The following is a 26905-nucleotide window of genomic DNA, read 5'->3' as shown; positions in this document are numbered from 1 at the left end:
GGGGAGTCTCGCTGGAAAATCAACACCGGTTGCATAGTGTACCTTTAAATAAATATAATCTCTAAAGAAATAGTAATATGCAGCAAAAATGGAAATTTGGGACATGAAAATCTAATAATAATAAAAATTATAAAATGTATTATTTAAATGTGATTTATCTATTTAAAATTCCTACATGTTTTATTCATTTTATTACATGAAGGTTTCCCAGTTGCAGACCACCACGAAATCAGTTAAACAGACACTAACATTGTATTTTGCTAACCTGCACATTCAGCCCATTTCAGACAAAACCTTTTGAATAACTATGAACTAACTTACCCCCAAGTGCAACCAAATGTAAAAAAAAATACATATATATTTTTTTATATTTTCTCCCTTTTTTTTCAAATACCATTATGTAAATCTGATCTGGTGTAATCCACTTTGAGTGGTTGTTGTGCCAAGAAAAGGTCTATATAAATGTATTCCATTAACATTAACTTGTACGAGGGACGTTCAATAAGTAATGCCCCTGACCAACTTCTAGTTGTTTGATCTAGCTGAACTTTCACATGTGCAATCTCTACAGATTAGGTGCCAAATTAAAGCTCTGAACTAATTGTGGTTTCTGATTATACCGGTGTTTGAACTGAATCAAGTCTCCAATGGAGTCTGTTGAGTGACGAGCATTGATACGGTTTTGGTATGGCTTTGTAAGGCCATATGGGACATCATCAACATAAGTTACTTTCATTTTAATAAAAGTTTCCAGTGGTGTGCATCCTTTCAAATACAAAAACCGGAGTGTCACTGCTTGACACTCAACAGGCTCCATTAATCTCTTAACTCAGTTCAAACACCTGTAACTCAGAAACCCCAATTAGTTCAGAGCTGTAAGTTAAGCTATAGAGATATACTGTAAATAATTGCACATGCAACATTTCATCTCGATCAAACAATTGGAAGTGGGTCAGGGGCATTACTTATTCAATGCCCCAAGTATTTTAATTGTGGCACAACTGGACTTCCATACAAATAGTTTTCTTCTTTTCATTAATTTCTGCTGTCTTATTTAACAAGTACAAAGTGGTTTTAAAAATATGTAGATTTCCATGAAATTATGGTGACAGTCAAAACCTTTAGCTTGCCTCAAGTTATTTAAAAATAAGTAGTTTTTTTTTTGTTTTGTTTTGTTTTTTTTACGGCAAGACTTTTCCACTCCAAACAATATCAATGGGGAGTCAAATGGAAAACAATTAAATTATGCAATGATTCTTTTAATTTTCTGTGCTGGCTTGAAGCTTAATTATCAAGAGATTGGCTGTTTTGTTTAAGTCACAAATTAATTTTCAGCTTACAGATAACAGAACAACAACAAACCCAGCTTAACCCAGCTCACTCATCTCCACAAATTAATATATCAACTGGCATTCCTATAACTCGCAGCATTTAGTGGGTCACCGACACTGACTGTCAAAAAGCTTCTACTGAACCTTCTCTAGGGGGCGGAGCTGAGAGTTGAGGTCCTCCAGTCGTCCAATCAGCTCCCGCTCTTTACTAAGCTGGTGCTCCTCGATGCGCAGAGTGGTGTAGAGCTGCTGCACCAGAAATTTGACGTCATTTAGCCTCTCAGCTTCCTCGTGGGGCAGGATCTCTGCTCAAACAAACACATAAGAACAGTTTTTTGTCGAAAATCAGAAGAATCAACTCAAACAAACCCGTATTTCTCTCTGCTGGTACCAACCTCTCCTTGGTGGTCGCACGATATGCGTGGTGTCATTGATGAGGAGCTTAAAATCATCCAGCAGAAGGATGTCTATGCCTGTAGAGGAGGCGATCCTTGCTCCATCTGCAGGGAGAGAAAAGAAATATAAATTTAGGGAGAAATAGAGCTTAGATGAGAGAGGGAAATTATTAGTATTCATTTGTATAACATATCTGGAGATATAGATGCTTTATATACATTTAAATTAAACTAAACATAGTCAATATAGCTAAAATCTGGGCACAGGTACAGATCATCTGGAGAGATCACCATGCTGAGATCTGAGCCCTGGTCAGTTTGGCCAAGCAGACCAAATAATACTAAAAGCAATCTCCAATAACCCCAAAATGTCATCAAAGGGTGAGATTGTTCCTACTGTTGACATAAAATGAAATACAAACTGTTGTGGGAGATAAGGAGACACGTTACTTCCTATGAGGGCCGTTACATGTTTATCATCATGGAAGAAGACTAGGGCTAAACAATATTGCCAAAAGTCCAAATTAAAATTATTTTTCAATTATAATTCATTTTTCCTTTGCACGCTTTCAGTTTTTAAATGATTGCTTGAAAGGAGTCCATTGTTGCAGGATTTTAGTGTAACCTTTGTGCGAAAAGGTGCTTACTTCTACTTGCATATATGGATTCGTGTGGTAACTACGACTCTCGCCCTTTAATCTTGCTAAATTTAATGGGACTAAAATTGAGTGCCTCTGCAATTTAAAAAATTGCTTTTTAATAAATTGCAATTTGATTGTAAATGCAATTAATTGCCCAGCTCTGACTGAACGATCGGCACTGTGTGTTTTTTTTTTTTCTTCAATTTGTCTAAAAAGATAGGGTGCTGCAGTTGGATAGGCTAGCATTGTTAGCATCAAGCTACCTCATTTTGGTCAGGTATACACAGTGATGGGCAGTAGCGCCGCTACATGTAGCGAAGCTATTAGTTTAACTACATTTTCCAGTAGCTTGACCGTAGCGTCGCTGCTTTATTTATCAAGTAACTTTCCTGTAGCGACGTTATTGTTTTGATCAAGTAGCGACGTAGCGTCCACAAACGCTACAAAATCCAGGGCAAAACTAAGAAATGAAACCAGGTTTTCTATTTTGAAACAACAATCAGCCACAAGCTACTGTAAATAGCAGTTTCAGCTGACGCTCCTATAAGTGGCGTAGTAGCACAGGCACACTCAGTAGGGTTAAACAAGCGCACCCTTTCCCAGGCTGTCGTTCTATTGGCTGGAAAGGTTGCTAGGCAACGATCCAACTGCAGTCTGAGAGAGCAAAACAAATCCGCAAGCAGAGCCTATGGATTTGCGAGCGTAACAGAGCGCGGTTTGTGCGCGAAGAGAAGGAGGCAAGCGAGAGGAGAAAATATCTGTGCAAGAAGGATTAAATCTGAGAGAAGAAACAAAGAGAGAAGAGAAAATATTTGAGAGAGAGCGCATGTTTTGACTGTGAGCATTATAAGTTTTGAGAACAAGAAGATGAAATTCTTTTCTCAAATTGAAATGATGTGCTCTTGCATTATGGCAGGATAATTCTCCCATATCTATGTGCCACTAAGATACTCTAATTAGAGAGCTGTAGTGAAACTTCCATATTGTATTTTCATGGCCTAGTTTACCTGACAGGATGTTTACATAAATCTGTTTTTAGGCTGTGCACAGATAAGATTTTTTATGGAGGAACAGCTCTACCGTATATAAAATAAATACATAAATAAATAAATGCTCAATAAATAAATAAATAAGCATTCAATTAATTGCCTCCAAAAATACAATGAATAAATATGTAGGTAGAAATTAAATTATATGGTGAGACATATATATATATATATATATATATATATATATATATATATATATATATATATATATATATATATATATATATGTATATCTCTTAATTAGCTTCTTTATTTTTTCACCTTCTTTTGTAAACAGTTTTGTTTGTTACTTGAATCAACTGTTTAATTGAGGTCTTTTGTAGGGTTTTGTTTTCCCTAAAGATGTCCATTGAATGCAAACTCATAGCCATGTCTCGATGTGTAGAACACTACACAGTACCTTTAATTTGGTTCTAATAACAGCAGATTGTTTACTAGTTTGTCTACTAGTAATTACTTTAGTTTTTATTTTAATATGCTGATCATAAAGCAATGTTTACACTGTGTTATGTCATTGGCTGATCTTTAATAAATATTTTAACCAGTGCATCAGACTCATTTTGAATTGACATTAGGTTGGTACAACGTTAAGTAGCTTCTGATGTAGTTAAGCTACTTTTAACACATTAGTGTAACTTAGCTTGCTATAATTCTTTAGGTGGTAGCTTTTGTGTAGTGAAGCTTAATTTATTGTTGAGTAGCTGATAGCTTAGCTCACTACACTGGACAAGTAGCTTGCCCAGCACTGCTTGTAGCGACAGTGGGGAGGAAAAACTCAATTTTAGCAGAAAGAAACCTCCAGCAGAACCAGACTCAGTGCGAGCAGCCATCTGCCGAGGCCGAGGAGACAGAAGCAGAGATACAAAAAGCAACTTTAAAAGTTGGCCCTGTCCAGGAAACACAAAGCCAGGCAGATGAGCTCCGAGCCAGCTCCCATGTCAGAGGATGAAGAGAGCACATCCAGTCTGTCACAGTCAGAGAAACAGGACTACACTGGAAAAACAGACCGATCTCCAACATCTATAAACAAAGGTGCTGATGGCAGTAGCACAGCTCATGTTTCTCTCCAGAGTGGTGTCACAGCCAAACAGCAATTATACATGAAGGCAGCCATTTTGTAACTTATGGTTCTAATGGTCCGCCACGTAGCCGGTCTCCTGGTGTCATCTAAGATAGCCGTTTTTTGTTCCAGTGTTGCTACATTTTAATGTATTTCCGGGTCATTGTTCATTTTCACTGTAAAACTATATTAACCTTCACTTTTTGATTGCAGTTAAGATCTGTGGATCAGTTGTTCTTCACATTTATCTGCTCCTATTTTAAAGGGCACCTTAAATGCATTAATCACCAAGCCTAAAAACTTTAGACTTGTACTCTTTGAAATGACTCTTATATCCCCCTTTTCTCCCTTTTATTAACTTTTCATTTACTTGGTGCTTAATTTCAGTAGTGTGCAGCATTTACATAGTTGTCAGATATAGTAATACTGTAGTAGGGATTATTAACCATTAAAGGTACCGATATTTTAACCTGTGGTCATCTTCCAGTATTTCTGCATAATAACTTTTTTGGTTGAAACTTGAAGAAACAGAGAGTTTTTTTGTTGATTGTTATTAACTCTGCCAATAATCATAGCAGAAACTGCTAAATTGGTAAAAGATAACTGGATTTCAACAGCCGCTCCAGAAGTCCAAACTCAGGTAAAAGACAAAAGAACTTTGGTGAGTAAGCAGATGTCAGTTCTAATTATTTAACTAACAATAATTAATTAGTTCCACCCTTGATTTGAATGACATATTAATTTACTAAACCTTCAGTTCTAGTCATTTATTATATTCATAATCTTCTGGTAAAATTGCACAACAGCAAACCTTCTTTAAAGCCATATGAGAAACTGCTAGACAGCTGAAGGTAATGTAGAGAGGGAGATACCAGCTACTAGGGTGTCCCTCTGTTTACACATGGTAGTGCATGAAATCTGTTCTTTGAAGGGGTGTCAGTCACACTACTAATTTGGCATGGCACTGATACTAAAGAAAAGTGATGTTTGCATATTTTTTTATGTTTATTTTTGATTTTCATAAGAATACAAGATTGCAAATGAAAAGAATACCCAAGAAAACCTTATAATATTGTCAAACTGTATTATACTTGGATTATTTATCTTTATTTATTTGCAAACTTATTTAAATTGCATATGTTTTTATTGAGAAAGCCTGTTCCACTTTAAAACTGAAAAAGGTTCATTATTCAATGTTAATAGAAATGCTGTTATTATTTAAGAGTTTTATTCATGCTATTAAAACTTTTATTAATTATTTTCCTAAGTAACTAAAATAGGTCATTTTTAGAGCCTACAGACAATTATATCACTTATTATTCCCCTTAGATAAATTAAAAAAAGATTAAACATTACTATTTGTTAAAATCTGTTCCATGTCTTTTACCTGGCTAGACATAATCCAGTGTGCGTTCGTATCCTTACCCATGGAGTAGATGGCTACACGGTCGATGCCTCGGTCCTCCGCCTGGAGCTGCTGCAGGAAAACTCCCACGCAGTCGCTGAGAGGCTTTAGGGTGAACTGACAGCGCTCTCGTCTGGACGGCAAATTAACCGATATCACAGGTAGACCGTTCTGGTACACCACTGTCACGTCTGAGGGGGTAACAAGAAAGAGAAACAGCAGAGAAACTCAGGGGTTCAGCATCAACACACAAATACTGCTTTCCAGAGATTTGCGCACAGTTTTTTGACATTAACTACACATAGTTTCTATTCCCATAGAAAAGGTTTTATCTCCCTGGATAATGCTAATGTGGAAAGACAGACGATCAAAATGCCATCTAGGTAGGTAGGCATCACTAACCAGTCATTCTCAGACAGACTTTCTCAGCAGCGAAAAGGATAAAAGGAAGACGGAGGCCAAATGGTCCCAAAACTCCATTTCCAAGTTCAATTATTTGGATTTTGCCTGCTGTTAGTTTTGTCTGTACATGCTGCTTTAAAGAGTGCTGTAAGAACGGTTAATTTTGTCCAAACAGTTCCCCAGAAGCCTCTCCGTGCATAGTAATTATCCCTATAATACAGCCCGACTGGTCCATAACCAAACTGTGGTTATAAAGACCCTGCGCAGCTTGTACCATTAAAGCTGAAGTCTGTAAGTTTTTAAAAATCACTTTTTTGTCATATTGGCTAAAACTGTCCCTATGCCCAGACAGCAGTACATGTGATATGTAACCTGTGAAAAAAACTGCTTCAATTGGTACCGCCTACTGCCTGTATTTCAATCTGGAAAGAATAATTCGGGACCAGTCAAAACAACCAATCACAGCCAGAGGAGCGTCTGATGGAGTGTCAATCACAGCTCACACACGCTGAATCCCGCCTCCCCCCTTCTGGTCGCATGCGGTAGCCGCGCAGATGCTGTGAGAGGGTGGAGCTTGGAGGTGGGGCATGAGTGAAGCAGAGAGGGTGGGGGAGTGGAGTGAAACCTGTTTTTCTTCAAATTTTCAGTCGAAGTCTGCTCTCTCCTCAATGTTACAGACTGCAGCTTTAACACACTGAATGGTCTCTAATGACAGATCCATGAATCAACCCAGAGGGCTGTGAGCCTAGTGTGGAGAGGGTCCAGGCTGCTGCAGTGAATCAGCACATCGCTGCTCAAACTCGCGCTGAGGTGAAGGATCATCAGCTGGCAGCTGCCTTCCAGTAGATCCTCTCTTTTGAATAAGCGCTCACAGGCACAGACATTTCATTTCACTTTCTTGCAGAGGAACTGTGAAAGTGTAGGCAAAGTAGCTTCACTATTGCACCTATTCCCCTTTGTCCTCCTTTATCCTTCCATCACAAACCCGCTGTTTGTAGTGTCAGGGGATCTTGGGCTCCTTTATGTTGTAATCCCAAAGCTATTTAAGCTCTATTTAAAATCAAATCCTCCTGCTCTGCAGTGCTGCTGGCTCATCTTTTCTACCCGTCAACCAAAAAGGTACTCCCTGAGAGCAAAAATTGCAAAATTAATAACCCGCTGGTTGCTAACTGCCTGCTTACTCCAAATAAGATTCTGCTGGCTGATTAAGGCACAGCTTTTCTTTGGTCAGCTTTCTCATTTGTCTCCGAAGCAAAAGGTAATTAGAGGGAGTTTTTGTTTAAAGGGAATTCCATCATATGTCTCAAATGGTTAACAATAAACCAAATATGTTGCATTGTATGCAAGGGGAAATGGATTCAAACGGAGAGCTCACCGCCTGGGGTAGTGGAGGAGCAAAACAGTCTCTGGCCATGCCATGAGGGGGCGCCCTTCCAGACCTGCAAGCACAAGTGGTAGAGAGAGAGAGAGAGAACAAACTGTTAGATTGGTGGGTGAGCAAAAGTATGGATGGATGGATGGATGGATGGATGGATGGATGGATGGATGGATGGATGGATGGATGGATGGATGGATGGATGGATGGATGGATAAAAAGCCAGATGGACATACAAATGGGACCAGTCATGGAATGATAAACAACTTTAAAGACACAGGGATGAAAAGATGGACAAAGTGAGGGAGGACTGGATGAATGGATGGGGAGAGGGACAAAGGGGCAGAGTTGGGCGGACAGCTGGCTGAATAAATAAGTGGAAAAAAACAAATGGATGCACAGGTGGAGAAAGGAGTGGTGGAATAAAGGGAGACATGGACGAGAAAAACGGATGAACGGATGAATGCTAAATGTTTTCTTCCTCTTGCGTCTTTTTTTTTTTTAACATTCCAGAGTGAATAAACTCTGTTAACATGTTACCACTTTAATAAACCCAATGTCTGGGTATGATTTTCCAAAATAACATCTAGTTTGTTTCAGACCAGAGCCCCACCCAAGGAAGGAAGATTAATGGATCCAACTGCAGCTTCTTCATCAAACGAGTACTGTACAGAGTCATGCATAATGAAAAAACACACTGAGCTTTCGGCTTCTCATGTAATTACTGCAGCAGAAATCACCACTAAAATGCAGCATGGAAAAAAAAAAGAAAACGTTCAACACAAATAATGTGCTTTGGTTGCAGACCAGAGAGGAAGACATGAGGAGATTGGGGGAAGCCCTGTTGTTTTTATACACAGTCCAATAAGAGTTCCCCTTAAAGCTGTATTGCAGATGTTCGAAGAAAAAAAAGTAAAACAGGCTGGTCACCAATCTTGGGGCAAGCCTTGGGCGAGCAATGAAAGTCAGAACTCCTTGTTTGTAGAAATGAAGGCACCATAAAATCAGAGGCCAACGACTAAAGAGAATCAAAACCTTACTGATTAAAGTTATATGCACATTTGAGTTCCGGTCAAACTGCTCCTAATGATAAGTAGCACTCATTAACCCATCATTTAAGCAGATCAGAGCACATCTTGAAGGCCATGCCTCCAAGCAGAGCTCCATCTCTCCTGCTCCCAGTGTTAAGTAACTGTAACAGCAGAATAGCTGAGTAGTTATGTTAGATTTACAACATGCATGGAGTCCCCCATCAAGGGGAACCACAGCAGCAGCCACTTAGGGCTTTCAGGGCTTCACCTTTATGACCACAAAGAGTAAAAATATCTTAGTAAACACCAGTAAGGGAGAGTCCCTGCAGTGGGACAGCTGGTAAACCCAGAATCCAACCGAAACACCCAGAATCCAACTGAAACACAGACTGTTTCTCCCTCACAGACTGTTTTACTTCATCAACAAATCATACAAAAACCTTTGAAGGTAAAAATATATATTTCTTGACCGGCAAAGTAAGGTCTTTGTTACACTGTAGGTCATTTCTCATAGAAACTTAACTTGAACCAAACCCATCATCCCGTTAACTTACCTAACCAACTTAAAAAGACATGGGTTTCTGCTCATTTATTACAAATTTATGCATTTTCAGAAATTTCTGTTATTCTATAAAGATAATTAGAATGAAAATAGTCATTCAAAAGTGAACAATTTATTTAAGGATTTAAAAAAGGCAAGACTGATAGTTGGACAAAGTGAAAGGGCAGAAAATGGATGGATTCACACATTTGAGGAATAATTAGATAGAAGGAAAGTATTCGAGGTAAACTGATAGACAGGCCAGTCGGAACTATTGGCTGATATTCACATCAGCAGATGGGGATACAGGAATTTACTGATTCTTTAGTGCATTCAGTAGACATGCCTTGAGATCATGTCAAGGGCATGTTTTTTTTTGTTTGTTGTTGTTGTTTATATCCAGACTTATGCTACATTTGACATGTTTCCATGGAGGAAGAAAAAGAAATATCAGCTTCAAAAATGTGCCCCCCAAAAAAGAAAAGAAAAGAATAAATAAATAAAATAAAAAAACAGCATTAGTTAGACTGATGTGGGCTATTATAAAACAATCAGCATCATTTATTCTATAGAAAAATACAGTTAGGTCCATACATGTTTGAACACCAATATTTATTTTACACATTTACTGAAACATATTGAAGTTATAGCAATACAAAAATCGTGGACATAAAGTCCAGACCTTAGTTTTAATTTTAGGGTATCCAAGCTAAAATAAGATGAAGGTCTCAGGAGTTTCAGTTCCTAAACAGGTGCCACCGTGTTTATAAAGGGACAAAACTTGGACATAAAATCAGAGGCTTTGTTATGGGAAGGATTTGGCAAATCCTAGTCAAGCAGATAAAAGGCCTGGTGTTGATTTGAGGTATGGTGCTCATATTTGAAAGATTTTGTGTGAAGAAAATATCCAGTCATAGGAGCTTTCTATTCAGAAACAAGCCACCCCTAAGCTAAAACAGAAAAAGCCCACAGAGAAATTGCTACAACCACAGGAGTGACAGTTTAATACAACTTTAAAAAAAGAGAAAGCACTGGTGAATTTCTCAGACCTAGAAACCCATAGAAGACAATATTGGGGGATGACTGAAGAATCATTTCTATGGTGAAAAGAAACCCTTTTACAGCTGCTCGAGTGAACCAATCTGTCCAGAAGGGAACAGTAGAAGTATCAATACCCAAATCTCCCATAAAAAGAAAACTGCATTAAAAGTAAATACAGGGCTCACTACATGATGCAAGTCACTCATGAGCCTCCAGAATAAAAAGGTTAGATTACACCCGGGGTCACCAACGTGATGCCCGCGGGCACCAAGGGGCCCTCAAGGACCACATGGGGTGCCCTCAGCATCTTTTGAAAACAGAACAACTTACCAGTGGACTAAGTTTGACTGTTATTTTTTGCTGCTGCTGTTATGTTTTATCATTTATAGAGCGTTTCATCATATCAATAATTTTAAACATATAAGCATTTACAGGGATTTCAAAATGACAATATCTAGAGGCAAATTAGAAATGTAAGGAAACACAAGAAATATGTTTATTATCTATGAAGTTTAGGTGAACGCTGACTCCTCCAGGTCATAGGTCAATATTAGTAGCCGATCCTGTGACTCGGTACCCATGAAGTAGGCCCTATTCATAAAAAGGTTGGTGAACCCTGGATTACACTATGCTAAAAAAACCTCAGTCAAGGAAGAACATTCTATGGAAAGATGAAACCAAGATTAAACAGAATAAAGGAAAGAAGAAAATATGGAACAGCTGGGGATTAGGTCATTATCCAAAGCATATCACATCATCTGTAAAGCATGGTGGAGGTAGCTTAATAGCCTGGGCATGCATGGCTGCCGGTGGCATTGGTTCACAGGAGTTCATTAATGACGTGACGAAAAACAGAAGCACTGTGAGTTTAAATCCAGCCAAACCGATTGGTCGGCGTTTCATATAAATTCTCCTGAATTAATATACTAAATTAATTGCTATCATAAAAGCCTTAATACAAAAGGGTGTATCCTAATGTTTTAAGAATTAAGTAGTCAGTTAAACAGTTTAAATCCTTTTTTGACTGCCCTAATTTTTGATCCGGTAACCTTTCTGCTAACCAGTCTGCAGCTCATAAATCCAAACAGTCATAGCTAGTGAACTACAGGTGAGTCCCACATAACGACTGATTATCTACAGCCAAAACGTCACTCAGGCAGAGAAAGCTGCAGGGCGAGCATCAGCAATGCAACACAGCAGACCTGACCAGCTGCAGAGGCGTCTACTTTTTTTCTTCCCTTAGCAAGGGAGAAAAGGCAGAAAGTCAATAGAAGCAAAAGTAAATGCCACCACTCCACGGTGGCTTTCCACTGTGTGTGTTAGTATTGTAAATAATACCCATTGCCAACCCACAGCACCAAGCCCAAATCGTGATTAGCCTGCTGATCGGATGACATGCTGAGAAATAGCTTTTGGCCAGTCTGGAATAACTGCACCAGCTGCAGAGAGCAGTCCAGTTTCACTTTTCTCATTTATCATGATCTGTTGTTTGAAGATTTTACTGTTAACACTTGCAACATCCCCATCAAAGCTTCCAGGAAACCCTGACTCTACATAGAAACGTCATAAACGTATGCAAACACAGCCGGACCGCATGTCTGTCGAGTGACATGTTGCTGTGTGTGAGTGCAGCAGGCGTGAAAGCACACGTGTGCCCGCCCCGTCTGTTCGCCGGGCTGTTTGTCAGCCGTGGTTGGGGAGCGGCTGGGGAGGACCTCCCCCTCCCTCGACACGTGGCCATTGAAACGATGCCTGAAATATTTAACGGAGAGGCAGCAGTCGATAGCAAAGCAACCTTGGAATCAATGTCACGCTGTCAAGTGACCGACGGCAAAGCAAAGGAAAAGCCTTCAGTGGAGATGATGGAGGGATGAGCCGGAGGAAAGAAGGAGGCGTTAAAGCAGCAAGAGGAGGAGGAGAGAAAGTGTTAGGATAAATGGAGAAGCAGGGGATAAATGGAGGCTGGAGTAGAGAGGTGTGAGTCACGAGTGCACTTACGTTTCTAACCATGTGGTGCTCATACTGTACCCCGCAGCACGAAGGAGATGAGGCAGGGCAGCAAGGAGAGGGGAGGTAGCGGGAGGGAGGAAGAGGGATGCTGCTGATCACTGCAGTAAAGGAATCCCTTGACTTTCAAAGGGGGGAGTTGGTCCTCTTTTTCACCCCTTTCCCTGCATCCCTGAATAACTCACACTTAACCCTGATGTTCCCTTTATTGCTCTTTCATCAAAACTCATCTGCATTGCGCTTTAACCTGCCGACCACTTAATTTATGTAAAAGTGGATTCAGAAATGTTCATTTCAATGCACGAAATGTGCATGAATACCCACACCAACAAAAAGAATGAAAATTGTCATCAGGAGAGAAAAGGCTCTTTTACAGCAGAAGAACTAGAGGCCTGACAGTGATCTGCAGCGAAGATCAATCTCCTCCTTCATACACTAAAATGTGCCATTAGGCTGCAGACAGACTATAAAGGAACACTGCTGACACACAATCTCACAGAGAGAAAGAGCTGCAGCTCTGGCTGCTTCACAAGACCTCCCCTACTGTATGTGAAACCGTTTCCATTTGTTGTGTGAACTCACAACATTATCGCGTTCTTGTTCTCATTTCAGCCGCGATTATGCATGTGGGGATATTTGCAAGAATTATTAGTTTCCTCCTCTTCCGGCACAGCCATGAAAAAAACAAAAGTCTGATCAAATTTGAGGAAAAGAAACAACACCAGCTTTTTATATGATGCTTTTTTATGCTATATACTAGAAATGTTTAGGTTACCAAGGATTATGGGATGATGTAGAGAGCCGCCTTGCTTCATGTCCCAACAAAGTTGATCTAAACCTTTGCTTATTAGCTCTGACTGTAGGTTTAGGGTTGCTGTCGAGCTGAAGGGAAACAGCCATCTCAGTTTCAACCCCTTAGTAAATCTAATAAGTTCCTTCTGTGATTTCCTAGTATTTTTTTTAGAGTTTTACTTCCTTATTTTCAACTCTGCTTTTAATGTTTTCAGCTATTTTTTAATATAAAATGTTAAGAATGTATTTCAAACAGGTTGACTATGATTGCTTTACCATTTGGTCTGCTGTCATAGACAGCACCCTTAGAGGCTTACATATTTCATAACTTTTTTCCAAGGTAAGTATTTTCTTTTTAAAGTTGTACTACCATAATCTAATACTGAAAAATTCTCTAATATGAGAACATGCACTCATCCTGTTCAGAGCAAATATATACTGTACGATGATATAATGTGTACCAAATATGCTAAATGACCTGTACTTTTATATATTCAGCACCTTTTCCAGTCAAGGGACTCCAAAGCCCTTTACGTTACATTCAGTCAGTTACAAACCAATGGTGGCAAACTATGTTTTGGTTGCAGCTGCCTGAGATGGACGGATCTGTGGTTGGAACATGTGACCCTCTGATCGCAGGTCTGACTCCTTCATCCTACTCCACTGTCGCCCCAGAAATAAGATCAGCTATCAGTTGGGCTGATATCTTGGCCCGGTTTTAATGTTTATTTCTCTCACCCTGTAGCACACAATGGGTGCCTTGTCTATTCGACATCTCTGGTGCATTCAGCAGCCATGTCTTGTGATTACATGAAATGGATATATTTATTTATTTATTTATTTTTATTTTTTATACAGTTCTCCAACATTAATTTTTTGAGTTTTTTAATGATCCATAGCCTATTTATTCTGTGTGGTTATGAGGTAAACCTGAAAACTAAATCTTCAACGTGTCCCACATATATTTGCTAGTTAATATCCAATATCCACTTTCTTATAAAAAAAAAAATTCCTAAATTATTAAGATCAACCAACATTTTGAATGGTGGTTTACATAACATGGAGTGTTAATTAAAGGTATAGTGGAGGATTTTCAAGAATTTTTTGAAAGACCTGCCCTCCTCGCTGCCAAAAAAAGCACATGCACAACCCTGTACCCGCTCCTGATAGGGAACTCCTATTAAACGCAAAATTTTTCCACTATGTCAGACTCACCACCGGTACATGAAAATAGAGACGAGCACCTAGGAGTGCCTTACGTAGACATATCACCAGAATGATTGACAATTAGGAGAACTTATTTTGATGATCCACCCGGAAAAAGAACACCCTCCAATATACCTTTAAGAGTCTACAGAGTCTCTTATTTTACCAAGTAAAGGCAAGAAATACATAAATTCTTTAGCTATATTTCAAATTTTCCGTATTTATCTACAAGAATATTTAAGGTGCCTTTTTTTAAGTAAGTAACAGATTCTTCCTTATTTTATTGTGAAGATTTACACAGGAAGGTATGTGGATGAAGAACTCCATCTTAGTCTTTACTGACTATAAGAACTCTGTTTTAATTCACCATCCTGAGCAGCATTATCCATCATTATTCATTTCTAGACATTGTGACGGGGTTTTTCCCTAAGCTATATGAGCTGATAGTTCATATTAAACCTGTTGCTGGCTGATGTAGTAAGACAGCAATGACCTTTCTTTGTTCTAGCAGTGTTTCTAGGGCAGGATCTCAACACATAATGACATTGCAGTTTAGAAGCCTTCCCTTTTTCCATTCCATCCTTTTAACTCCAGCTAAATAATATGTGTCAAGCAGAGCTTCTATGTTGCATCTGTGTAAGTGCTGAAGCAACAGCAATGGTGAGAAATAGCACTGCTGATGCAACTCCCACTACATGGCGCCCTTGAGGGTGAGTGCCTCTAAACTACACAACTGTCTTTGTCTCTGCGCCAATATGCAGCGCTGAGCTGTCACCAGTAAAGATCCATTAAAAATAAAATTTGGAGGATAAAATTAAATATTTCTCAAACCTGAAGAAGGCATTTGAAAGACGGAACATATTTAACGGGCACCCCCAAAGCAGTCCATGCCCAAGCAGGAAAATTAAAGGGACCAATTAAGGGTTGAAGACATGTTATGATATTAAAATGCAACAGTATTCCTTATTAATATCAACTTAATCTCAACTTGGACTACATTTGTCCTCTGCATTTAACTCATTATAGGGATCAGTTTCATGACTCCCCCATGAATAGGTGTTCATACTAGGGTTGCAACTAATGATCATTTTGTAAATTGATTAATCTGTTGATTATTCTTTTGCTTAATCGATAGCAAAAGGTTCCTTAAAGAAGATTCACGAAACCCATTTACGAAATTAAACCATGGGAAACTAAACCTTTTCCACTTGAGGAGTTCTGGATAGAGCATATTGACAATGTTTTTCATCTTAAATGCAATATTTTTACATATTTTCTTTTTTTTTTTTTTTTACAATTTTGGTAAAATTGCTGCTCTAAATGGGTTTCTCTGTCAGCTAAAGACATGCGTCTCTATATTTAACAATTAATCAATTACTAAATTAGTTGACAATTATTTAAAAATCGGTTACTCATGATTAATCCAATTAATTGATTCAGTCCTACTTCAAACTCATCCTAATATAATGTAAACATTGAGGGAGAATCATAAAGCAATGGGAAATTTACAAAAAGACAGGGAAAAATTAAATAAGTTTATCTAAGTTCTGCTTTTAGTCTTTCAGCAAAAAAAGTGTGGCTATAAGACTCCAGTAAACAATATTTGCCAGCAAAATGTGACTTATTCATTTTTTACCACTTCAGGAATCGTAATAAGTAATATTTTGTGAGATGGCATCTTTGTTTTGCTCCACCACTGCTGCCTGCACTACCCAAGCCAGCCTGATTGAACACACCTGCCCTCAATCATCTTCTCCTGTGTATTTAAGCAGTCTGTTTCCTTCCCCTCATTGAGTTAGCTATATTTTTCTGTGCATGCACACTTTCAGGCTATATGTGTGGTGAGCTACAGTTTCAGACAGTCATTTAAGCTCACCTTTCTCACAGCGGTTCTTTGAAAATGGCCAAGGGTCGTAAGAGAAAATGTCTACGAATTGTATGATAATAAAAAATAAAGGCCTCAGAAGAGGCAGATTTATCCCTGCATGCTTTGCACAGAGAGCTCTCCTCGCAAAGTACTATGGGATTTCCTGTCACAGCGGCCCGCTGTCTCTACCCAACAGCGGCGACTAATAACAAAGATGGCGCAGGCTATGAGAATGTATGAGCTGTGAGAACAGCACATTTTAAACAGGGCGTGCATGAAGAGAAATGTGTTCGCGCATGCTCTTGCAAACGCAGTTTTCTCAAAGTGGAGAGGGCAGGTCTTTTAAAGCATCCTCCACAATACCTTAAAGGTTCTCAATAGTTTATCCCCAACTCACCATTTACTAATATTGAAGCTCTTGTATCATAAATGTAAACGAAATCAACATTTGTTGGAACATAGTCTTTGTCGAAATCACTTATAATGCTAGATAACTGATTTCATCTTAAATAGAGACCAAAGCTGTTTTGGATTCTCTTTAGGATCGCTCAATAAACTGTTCTAGTTTGTAAAATCCTTTCATATTTTATAGAGCATGGATTACCATATTTTCTCTGTAGATTAACAGCACACCTGTGCCACCTCCAGATACATAAATTGCCTGCACACTACTCAAACACAGACAGAGAAGCAAGGACCAAATCAAGGTAGCCACACAGGCTTCCTCAAAGAGAAAAGTGTAACACACTCAGCGTTGCTTCTACCACCTCAATGGTGATGAGCTTATGTAACAAGAGAGATTGCTGTCCTTTCTGCAGATTGCGTTGTTTCCATTGTAAAAGCCATTAACATGGTCTGTGTCGTTCTTTGAAAGCCATGCCACTAAGTAATCTCCACTCGCACGCTGTGAGAGAAACCGTGACAGAGCATGCCATGCCCTGTGAAAGCACCCACTAATCTGCTCGCTCCACTGCAATGCAGACTTGAAAACAACTTCGCCCAAATGAAGCCATCAGAAACCCGAACCCCATCGCAGCAAGATATAAATAATTCCTGCTTAATCTTTTACAGCATTGCAATACATGCCTTCATTAATTAATTCCGGCTCCCAGCACGTCTAATCTATGGGATAAGATCTCAACGGTGGATGAATCTGGTCCTCAATATATGGGCCTGTTGCAGTTTAATACCCATTCCCTCAAAACACATATACACACACTGCTCATTGGGACAAACAACACTAGAATATGATGCATTATTAATAAGCAGTGCAGGTTTAAACACGTGTGATTAGAAGACCGGCAGCTGTGTGCCTTGGTGCTCTGCAAAGATTGGATCGAGCCAAGCAGCAGCACACCCTGGATCACCTCTGAAATAGGCGCAGGTTAAATATGGAAAATGGTGTTTGCATAAGTAATGGGCACTTATTTACACACAATGCCTTTATTAGGTGTGTTCATGTGTGTGGTCAATCTGCAGGCACAGTGGGGACCTGTTTGAAAGCTTGCACACCAGATGGCACTAGCTGCTTGCTTCAGTGTTAATTTCACAAACAACATTTTCAGTCTAAAGCAGGCCACCTCACTCTCTTGTCAATTTTTGCTTCCAATAATCCCTTTCTTCCTAAATGAAACGTGACCTCACTGGTATGTGTAGACATGTACTGAAGCCAATTATATGCAAATCCTCCTCTTACATTCATTATAAACCCATCAATCCAGACCTCCCTGGTGACCCTAACAGGATCAATTCAGCCACAGCCGCAAGGATGTCAAAACTATTCCACTTCTATATATATTATAAATCTATGATCTATACTGCTGAATGCAGTATAGATTAAGAAATTTGTTACGGCTTTGTAACCTATTCTTCATAAAAATTTGACTTATTAAATAAAGAAATACATGTATAAAATTTACAGCTATGTAAAAACATTATGATGAAGGTAAATAAAGTTTTGACGTGCATTACGTTGTTACTTTACTAAGGTCCAATTTCAATATCCAATATGTCTCACATGGAGAAAAAATATATAGAATACATGTTTTAGTTAAACTTCCGATCATTTATTAGAGAATATCTTCCTTCTGGAGGTAAATGCATGAAATTGATTGAAACAAGTTATTATCTTACATTGCTATTAGGCATGCAAGTTATTGTTAGATTAATCTGACTAAAGCTGATTGATCTTATTAATCAACCGACTGATAATCGATAAGCAGCAATTTTCTTAAAAATCTGCATTTTCTCCTGTATCAATGGGAATTTTTCCACAACATGATGTGATACATCTTTTTAGAATATGCTGAATTAAAAAAAAATTTACATCATGGTATTTTAACAATTTGTTGTGTCAGCTGTAATAAATGCACCTGATTAAACCTTACATATAACAAAACTAAAAGAAAAGAAAATAAATAACATGTGAAAAACTCATGATTTCCAAAGTACAGTGATGTATAACTACCATTAAAAGATGTTTTAATGAAGTGGAAGCAAGCTGTGATCTAAAGCTGATGATTTTAGTGTGATCCAGCATTCAGTGGTGGGAGAGACTTTGCTGTTAGAAACAATTTTAAAAAGGGAGTTTTAGTTTCTTTTAGGTGAAAGATACAACTTGGCTTTATGAAAGGCATTAACTCTAAGCTACCTTATTGCTAGCATGTCTTTTTTTATTTTTTTACAAATGCCCTCTGTGTACAGAACAGAAACTGTCGCTGCTCCGCTATGCAGCACGGCAAAATGGGCGCTATTTAGGTGATGACATAAGGAGTTTACTGAGTATTTAGATTTACAAACTGAACCACATAAAGTGTCTTCTGCTGGATTTTCACCATTAAAGAGTGTAAATAATCTCGGAATGGATTCTGGATCGATTCCTTTTCCTGCGCTTGCATACCTGCATTCTAGCATAACCTGTCTTGCAAATATCTGTGAAGTTCAACTTAAGCACAGCTGTGTCGTCTGGTGGACAATGGTAACATTAAATGATTTATTAGAATAAAATGATTTAATCAAATTTAAATCTAATAAACCATTAATCTTTAACTTATCGCAAGAGGATTAGCTACAAAGCTACAATAGTGCTGACGATGCTCAACAACTAATGAAAACAAATAGTTTTGGAACCAGCAGCTAAAAAGCAGACACTTCAATTATGAAGCTAATCCCACAACCCAGTTCTCACTTTAAATACAAACAGAAGCTTTAGTGACTGGTTTCAAGTTTAAGATCAAAAGTTCAAAAACTAGGAACTTAAACAGCCATTTTATGGGTAGTTACTTGATCAAGATATCACCAATGTGCAGTAACTGGTTGAGTTCATGAAAGAAAAACAAAAAGAAAAAAAAAGGGAATTAATTAAATAATTAAGAAAGTGAGATAACCTTGGATATCTCTGAAGTACTGCAAACAGGTAATCCAGTTCGAAATGAGAAAGCTTGACATAGAAAATGGAGCAAGGTAGTAAAAGGGTTTTTATTTTAGGTTTCTGTGCTGCCTTAAGATCAGCAAAAATTTGGTTAAAACCTTTACCGTTTAAATATATTTGCCTGAAAAAGGCTGTTATATTTAATTGCTGGAAATTCTACCAAAGGATTCCCCCTCTCCACCATTTTTTCGTACATGGTGGAGAGGGGGAAATGGTAAAAACTTTTAACACAAACCGTAAAACCCAAATCTCTTAAAAACTAATAAAGACACTATAAAACACCATATAAATTCATGGTTATCCATTTTAGTTACCAAAAAAAAGGTTGATATGAATCATGTTTACTAACTGCATTAACACGATGTCAACCATAGTCTATTGTTAGTTACTAATTCTTCCAGCTAAACATGGATTTCAAGATCAAACCGTTAACCATGCGAGGTAGGAAGCAAAATCCTCAAATACAACATAAACAACGTAACATACATGTTTTCTGAAAAGGAAAATGTCCCTTTTAATTATGCTGTTATTTATTGACAGTCATTTTCAGGTACAATTTTATACAACCTTCTGTTATGGAAATGGAAAAGTAAATCTATAATTTGTTTTGGTTTTCAATTAAACCTTCATCATATTGCTGTTATTAATGTAGTTCTTTGTTATTATCAGATATATATAGCTTCCAAGATATTTCTCAGTTTTTATTTCAGTTGTAAAACTTCAGATATTGCTTTGGAGTGTTCATAACGGTCCGGCTGGTTTTGTGAATTAATCTGTGAACAACAACTTGTTTTGTTTTCTGTTGTTTTATTGAACGGTCAGCATTCTATTTTTCTTTATGTGTAAAGGCAGCCAACGATTCACTCTCCTTAGAGATAATTGTCGACACTGAATGAAAACTTTCTCCTATAACTGGATCCATTTAATGTGCATTTATAGGAAATTCTGAATTTTATTCAGATATTTTTTCTTTTTTACTATACCGTTTCTCAAAAACCTATTTCTGTGGTACAACAACTTCAACAGCTTTATCTCTCAACAAAATGAAAAAAAGACAATAATATGAAAACTGAGTTAACAGATATCAGATATCAGCGAGGAGTATCAACATGGACATGGGATTTTCCACTTCAGATATCCACCCACTGACCGTGAAATGAGGAAAATAACAGCATCTAAAACTCAAAAATGCTCCCATAGGGGACAGTGGACTCGACTGATTTGTGCTTTTTACTGTGCACCTGAGAGACTGTTGGGCATGAAAATCCCAGCAGGGCAGCTGTATCTGAAACACTTACATTAACCCATCTGGAGCCAACAGCCATGCTACATAAAAATCAAATTTCTTCTACTATATGATGCTAAATGATTTGAGTTGCTACCATATGGGTAATTGAAATATATGTGTTAAATTATGAAAGGTGTACCTAATAAAGTGGCCAGCAATGGGACATATCTCTACTGGCTAGGGAGCAACCCCTTTACAAGCAGGTTTATTAGGAACAGTATTTGACTGGAGAAATAGAGATGTGTGCGATCCCCTCTAGTTACCCCCTGATCACTAAAAACCTGGCAGATAAAACTCTACCAAAAGAAACTCATAAAGATGGTTTTTATTTTGACTGGGGTTTATTGTGCATTTAAAGACAATTACAAGGTCGGCTTACTATCACCTGAAGAACATTTCCAGGATTAAAGGACTAATGTCTCAGCATGATCTGGAAAAACTAATCCATGTGTTTATTTTTAGTCGAATTGATTACTGCAACAGTGTTTTCACAAGTGCATCAGACAGCTGCAGCTGATCCAGAACGCTGCTGCCCGTGTCCTCACTAAGATTAAGAAAGTAGAGCACATCACCCCAGTTCTAAAGTCCTTACAATGGCTGCAAGTATCTCAGAGAATAGAGAATATTTCTGTTTGTCTATAAATCTCTGAATGGCTTAGCACCTAAATACATCACAGACTTGCTATCAGTTTATCAACCCTCCAGACCACTCAGGTCTTCTAGTTCCAGCCTGCTCTGCATACCTAGAACCAGAACTAAACATGGAGAAGCAGCATTTAGTTCCTATGCTCCACTTATCTGGAACAAACTGCCAGAAAACTGTAAAAGTGCGGAAAGCCTGAGTTCCTTTAAAACAAGACTAAAAACACATTTGTTTAGGATTGCCTTCGACTGTTCTAGTTAAACAGTTCAACTGAAACAACATTAGTTCAACTTTTTTATGTTCTTTAGGTCAACTGTTTTTAATGTTCTATTTTCTATTTTTTTTCCTACTTGCTTTGATTCTGTGTTATTTTCCTATATTTTAACCATGTAAAGCACTTTGCATTGTCTTTGTACTGAATTGTGCTATACAAATAAATTTGCCTTGCCTTGCCTTGCCTAAACAAAGAGTTAGTAGGAGGATCAGTCCAGTGTTACAGAGTTTAACAACAACATGTAGGTTTTCCGGTCTGTAAGGAGGTGTCATTCAGGGCTTTCTACAATATCTGACAGACCACTGTGACCTCTCGGTAATTACTTTAAAGGTCCCCATTTCACCTTTCCTCTGGCCCTCATTTCTTCAACAAGACTTTTAAAAGTTAATTAATTAATAAAACTTTAGCTAAAATCTAACAGAAGTTCAGTTATTCTTTCCAGTGCCTGGACATGTCTGTGGCATTTGCTATCTGGCTTCATTAGTGTACCCCAAAGTCTGGGACTGAACTCAAGGTCTCACTCGCTCGGCTGATTCAGGGAGTCTATATGGCATGTTCAACATTCCTATGGGCCATGTACAGCCTGGACAGGTGTTAGAATAGCGGTATTACTGAATGTATCATGCTTGAAGTTGAACAGACATGTACAAGTAGTGGAGGGGAATCAAACCCACAACATCAGACCCAAACAGATGTAAATCACAGTTCCCCTCATGCTAACATCTATATTATGAGTATCCGTTAATGGATAGGGTGTTTTCTCTCCAAATCTCTCTATAATTACTCAAGATGCTGGAGAAAAACACTGATAAATGTCACAGTGAGCTGCATTTTAAGGCCTCTGGATTTTTTCTCAACAGCAAACACTCCAGGCTTTTGACTACAAACATAACATATTCACAGGCCCTGTGCCATGGGGCCGCTTGGTGAGCAGCAGGCCTTCATACACAGTTTGGACAGTTTGAAGAAATAATTCAGAAGCAGCAGTTATTCTCCCCACCTGCAGGGCAGCGGGACAAATTAGCACGCTGTCCTGCCGTCAGATGAAAGACAGCTGTGGGGGCGGACCAGTACTCAGGACCCAACAGGATGGCCACGGCTTTGACAGCTCTGGGAGTCGTGGAGAAACACAGAGCTCACAAAACCGACAGCATTGTAAAGGATCAAACAGGGTCGCCCAAGGATGGGCCAGTTACCGCTAGACAGGTAAACCAAGGTTTTAAAACTTTACGGCTCCAAACAAGAGAATTGTTCCACTATCCCATTTCAGTGGCATTGTGATAAAAGAGCTGAAAAAGTGTCAGCATGACTACAGTAAAGAGCTCTTCCCCTGCCCTGTGACTTGGGGGCTCACCATCAGCCATCTGGCTATGAAAGAAAGGACTGCTACACTTTTACATGCTTCTAAGAACTAGGATGCCCAGATACAATGAGGAGACATCCTGAAATGTATCCGTTTTAATGCTCTATTAAAATCAGAGGCAGAGGGCTAACAGTTATCTCACCAAAATGGTCATATAAATATTAGGCACACCTAGTTCACCTAGAGACGTCTGATCCAAGGTGATAAAGCATTTCTATAGTGTTTTGTAGAATAAATTACGTAAGGGGCAGGGGCCACCTGCATGCATATATACATGGAGATCCTTCATACAGAGCACTGTGAAGCTAATCCTATGCTGAACCACATTGTAAATCCCTCTCTTACATTCAGGCTTCTTGGGAGACACCCATAACAGTTACAGATAATCAAATTATCATCAATAAACTTAGATCTTTTTTTCTTTATAATGTGAAAAAGATCCTTAGAATTACTTTTCATATGAAAGAATTAGGTGAAGGCCAAAAAAAAAAAAAAAACCCGGCAGCACCATTTAACAAACATCATGGTAGTTTGATAGTAATTGGAGTAAATATGATGCTTAAGTTACATTATCTAAAATGGATATTTCTAAAAAGAACTGATTGATGCTGCTAAGAGTCTGGCAGGAATACTGAAATAGGTCAGGGTAATCTGGATAGTCCTGTTCATGTTATATGAATGACATCAACCTCCTGCAGGCTGACTACAGGCCACTGTCGATACTGTATTCCCAACCCATGAAAGCAGATGTGACGTTATGTCCAAGATGAGGGCCTTCAAGTTTCCCATATGTGGATGTTTTTACTAATTATTGTGTATATTGTGCCATTAGAGCCTATGTTACAACAATAACGATGAAAAAGGAAAAGCTATTCTATGCACTGCTCTATATTCCCTACTGCTCTTTTAAAACACACTTGTTAAAACTGCCTATGATTCAACTAAAGCTGCGTTATCAAAAAATAATATCAAATTATATCCTTTGTAAGTCCTGCCACAGGACCAGTGATAGAACTTAGCCTATGGCTAACATCATATTTATATTCATATGTCTGCTTTTAACATGCAATGCTTTTAATAATAAAAAATAAATAAACAAAATATATAAGGAAAAGCTATTAAATGATTTTAATTAGTTTGTTGATTTCTCCTTTTGACTTAAGACATGATTCATTTTTAGTATATGGAAATGAATAATGTATGCTACAGTACAGTGCATACCTACTGTATACACAAAAGGAAAACCTATTTAAGTTACAATAAATTCTCTTTAACTCTATGTACCAAAATAATCCTATTTATGAATAATCAAATCTTATAGAAAACAACCTGATCACAATAATCACTTAAATTTCTCATCTTAGTAGAAGGATCTTCGTTTACTAGGAAAGTTTTTATTATTTTTTTTTTTTTCTGTTAATAAAAACTATTAAAAAAAAGGGTATTTTATCTGTTAACATTTGAATCTCACACCAACCTATACCTAAAATCAAAAGTGGATGACAGACACTCTTTAACATTTTGAACTTAGCTAAGCAGCCTCTGTCTTTCTGTCCTCAGTCTCCATCATAATCCTCATCATCAGTATGCTGCCTACCGTCCTGACCTTCCTTCTCAATACTTCCCTATTTCAATGTGATTTCTTTCTCCATCATCCTCAAGGGCCCCGTCTGCTGCTTGACCCCATGCTGCTATTGTTTTTTCCTCCCCATTGTCCTCCATCTTACACTGAGGGATTTGGTCAAGCTTGGATGTTGGCAAGTGAGCTTGGACAAGGGCGGCCAACGCTTCCTATCGCATTTCCCACTAGGGACGAAGTCTTGCCGCTCGTTCGCTTCTCAGAGATAATTTGGGGCATGCAGTAAACACAAAGCTGCACTACATGATGGTAATGTGTATTGAGAGTTAATCTGAGGGCTTTTATCACAGCAAATAGAGATTTAGGTGATTACTGAAGAGTGTCTCCTGGGGTCATCCCTGCCCGACACAGCATGACCCCTGTTTGATGACTGGTGTTAACTAGGATGAAGGAAGTCCTACAAAGTCACTGCATTACACTTTCTAAAAGTGCTGCACAGAACTTTGAGTTACAATAGCTTCATAATTGGGACATTTCTGAATGAGATACACAGAGAAATCCTTTCTTGATGAGAATAATATGATTTTTGATTTGATGGATCAGCTGGGCCAAAAATTCCAATATAATTTTCAGGGCAGGCATTTAGAGAGTACGTCTACACAACAATGGCCTTAATTTTCTCTGAAAACAGATAAATATGAAAGAGTAATGTCTAATAAACATCCAGCTCTAGATAGTCATTGTATAGGGAAGCTGTAGCAACATATCGCAACAACATATTGCTTGCTAGTGATAGCATGAAAATAATTAATGTGTCTGCTTCTGTCATTTGCACAGAGATTATATGTAAAATTCCACGAAATGCAAAACAACACCATTTTTATTAGACTGTTGTGTTATTAAGGCCTTGAGGACAACTTCCGCACCTTGTTCTGGATACTGAACCTGGGGGGAAAAAGATTAATTTTGACCATTTTCAGAATGGGCGAGGTGTTTTAAAATAAATTCAGAGGAAGAAAACATTTCAGAAACAAATCTTTTTTCTATGACTTTGACGATACTGCTTTTCATCTTGTTTAGGCTGCAAGGACGCGAGAGACAGCAAAACTTTAAGCCAATAACAGGAAGGCTGAACAGAGTAAAGGTGTTGTTTTGGTTCTTATTGCGCATCCTATTTCTTACTGACTTGGAAAAAGAATGATATGTTAGAATATTAGGAATAAAGGTCTTTGGTCATGTTTACCATGATAATAGAAGATGCTAAAACCAGCTTCTAATGTGAAATCTGAAAGCATTTTGTATTCATTTTTGAAAATGGGGTTAAATGCTGTATTACAGTGGATAGCTTTTAATCTATGGAACGCTGGCACCTCTGCTCCTCTCAATTTAAAATAGAAAATACCCCTCAGGGGTATAATAACGGAAAAAGTGTTATTTCCTAACTTCATCTTTTTTTTTAAAGAAATTAAAGTGGAGCAAAATACAGAGGAAGATACAACGAAGGAACAAGAGAAAGAAACAGTGAAAGATAGGTCAATGGAAAGGGAGGTTAGACAGAAGGAGGGGAAGAAAAACCTAAATCTGGGCAATAAACATTTTAATATTATATTTTTTTGGACTGAAATACATCTGAAAAGGAAACTCCAGATTTTTCCTCAGTGAGTATGAATCATGTAATCTCCTGCTGTGTTTCTGTACGACTGCTGACATGTTTACAGGTTTATTTTCAGCGTCTGTTCCTATCGTTACTACCAAATCGCATCAACTCATTATGCTTCAAAACAATTAACTGCATCTCATTTTTCATTAAAACTGAATGTGACTCCATTAGGATGATGCTCACAGATTTAATCAGCAGGCCCGTGTTCAGCTTCTATATAAAGGACTCCTCAGGGTAGCTCTCCTGCTTTAATCATTGCTCTCTTCTAAATTCCTAAAATCCCCTCCATGGTATTTAATTCCTCTCATATTTTCGAGACACCAGAGATTGACGTTAGCTGAACCCAACAAGCATTTTGTTTAAAATATATTTATCTTATTTTGTTCAGCCAAGTTAGTGTTGATTTCTTGTGTGGGCAATCAATAAAAGTTTGGGGTGAGACGATCAATAGCCCTCTCCCAGTACATGGAGCTCTGACAGAAAATGGCAGACTATTGTATTTTGTTCAAAAAGTTTCATAGACTT

The 26905-nt window shown here is 38.2% G+C and overlaps 1 protein-coding gene across 1 annotated transcript in view; it reads right to left on the bottom strand.

The window, feature by feature from the left end:
- Nucleotides 1-1341: 1341 nt before the first annotated feature.
- mcu (mitochondrial calcium uniporter) overlaps nt 1342-26905 on the bottom strand; it is a 69369-nt gene continuing 43805 nt past the window's right edge. The window contains exons 3-6 of the mRNA XM_038307357.1: nt 7659-7722; nt 5902-6072; nt 1727-1831; nt 1342-1636 (exon numbers count right to left, since the gene is read on the bottom strand). Of these exons, the coding sequence (XP_038163285.1) occupies nt 1467-1636; nt 1727-1831; nt 5902-6072; nt 7659-7722 (510 nt within the window). The 3' untranslated portion in view covers nt 1342-1466. The remainder of the gene's footprint in view (nt 1637-1726; nt 1832-5901; nt 6073-7658; nt 7723-26905) is intronic.

The sequence above is a fragment of the Cyprinodon tularosa genome, unplaced genomic scaffold (assembly GCF_016077235.1).
Source record: "Cyprinodon tularosa strain WSP-4 unplaced genomic scaffold, ASM1607723v1 ctg116, whole genome shotgun sequence".
NCBI lineage: Eukaryota > Metazoa > Chordata > Actinopteri > Cyprinodontiformes > Cyprinodontidae > Cyprinodon > Cyprinodon tularosa.
Note: the sequence above shows the minus strand (reverse complement) of the source record. Positions and strands in the feature narration are given on the sequence as shown.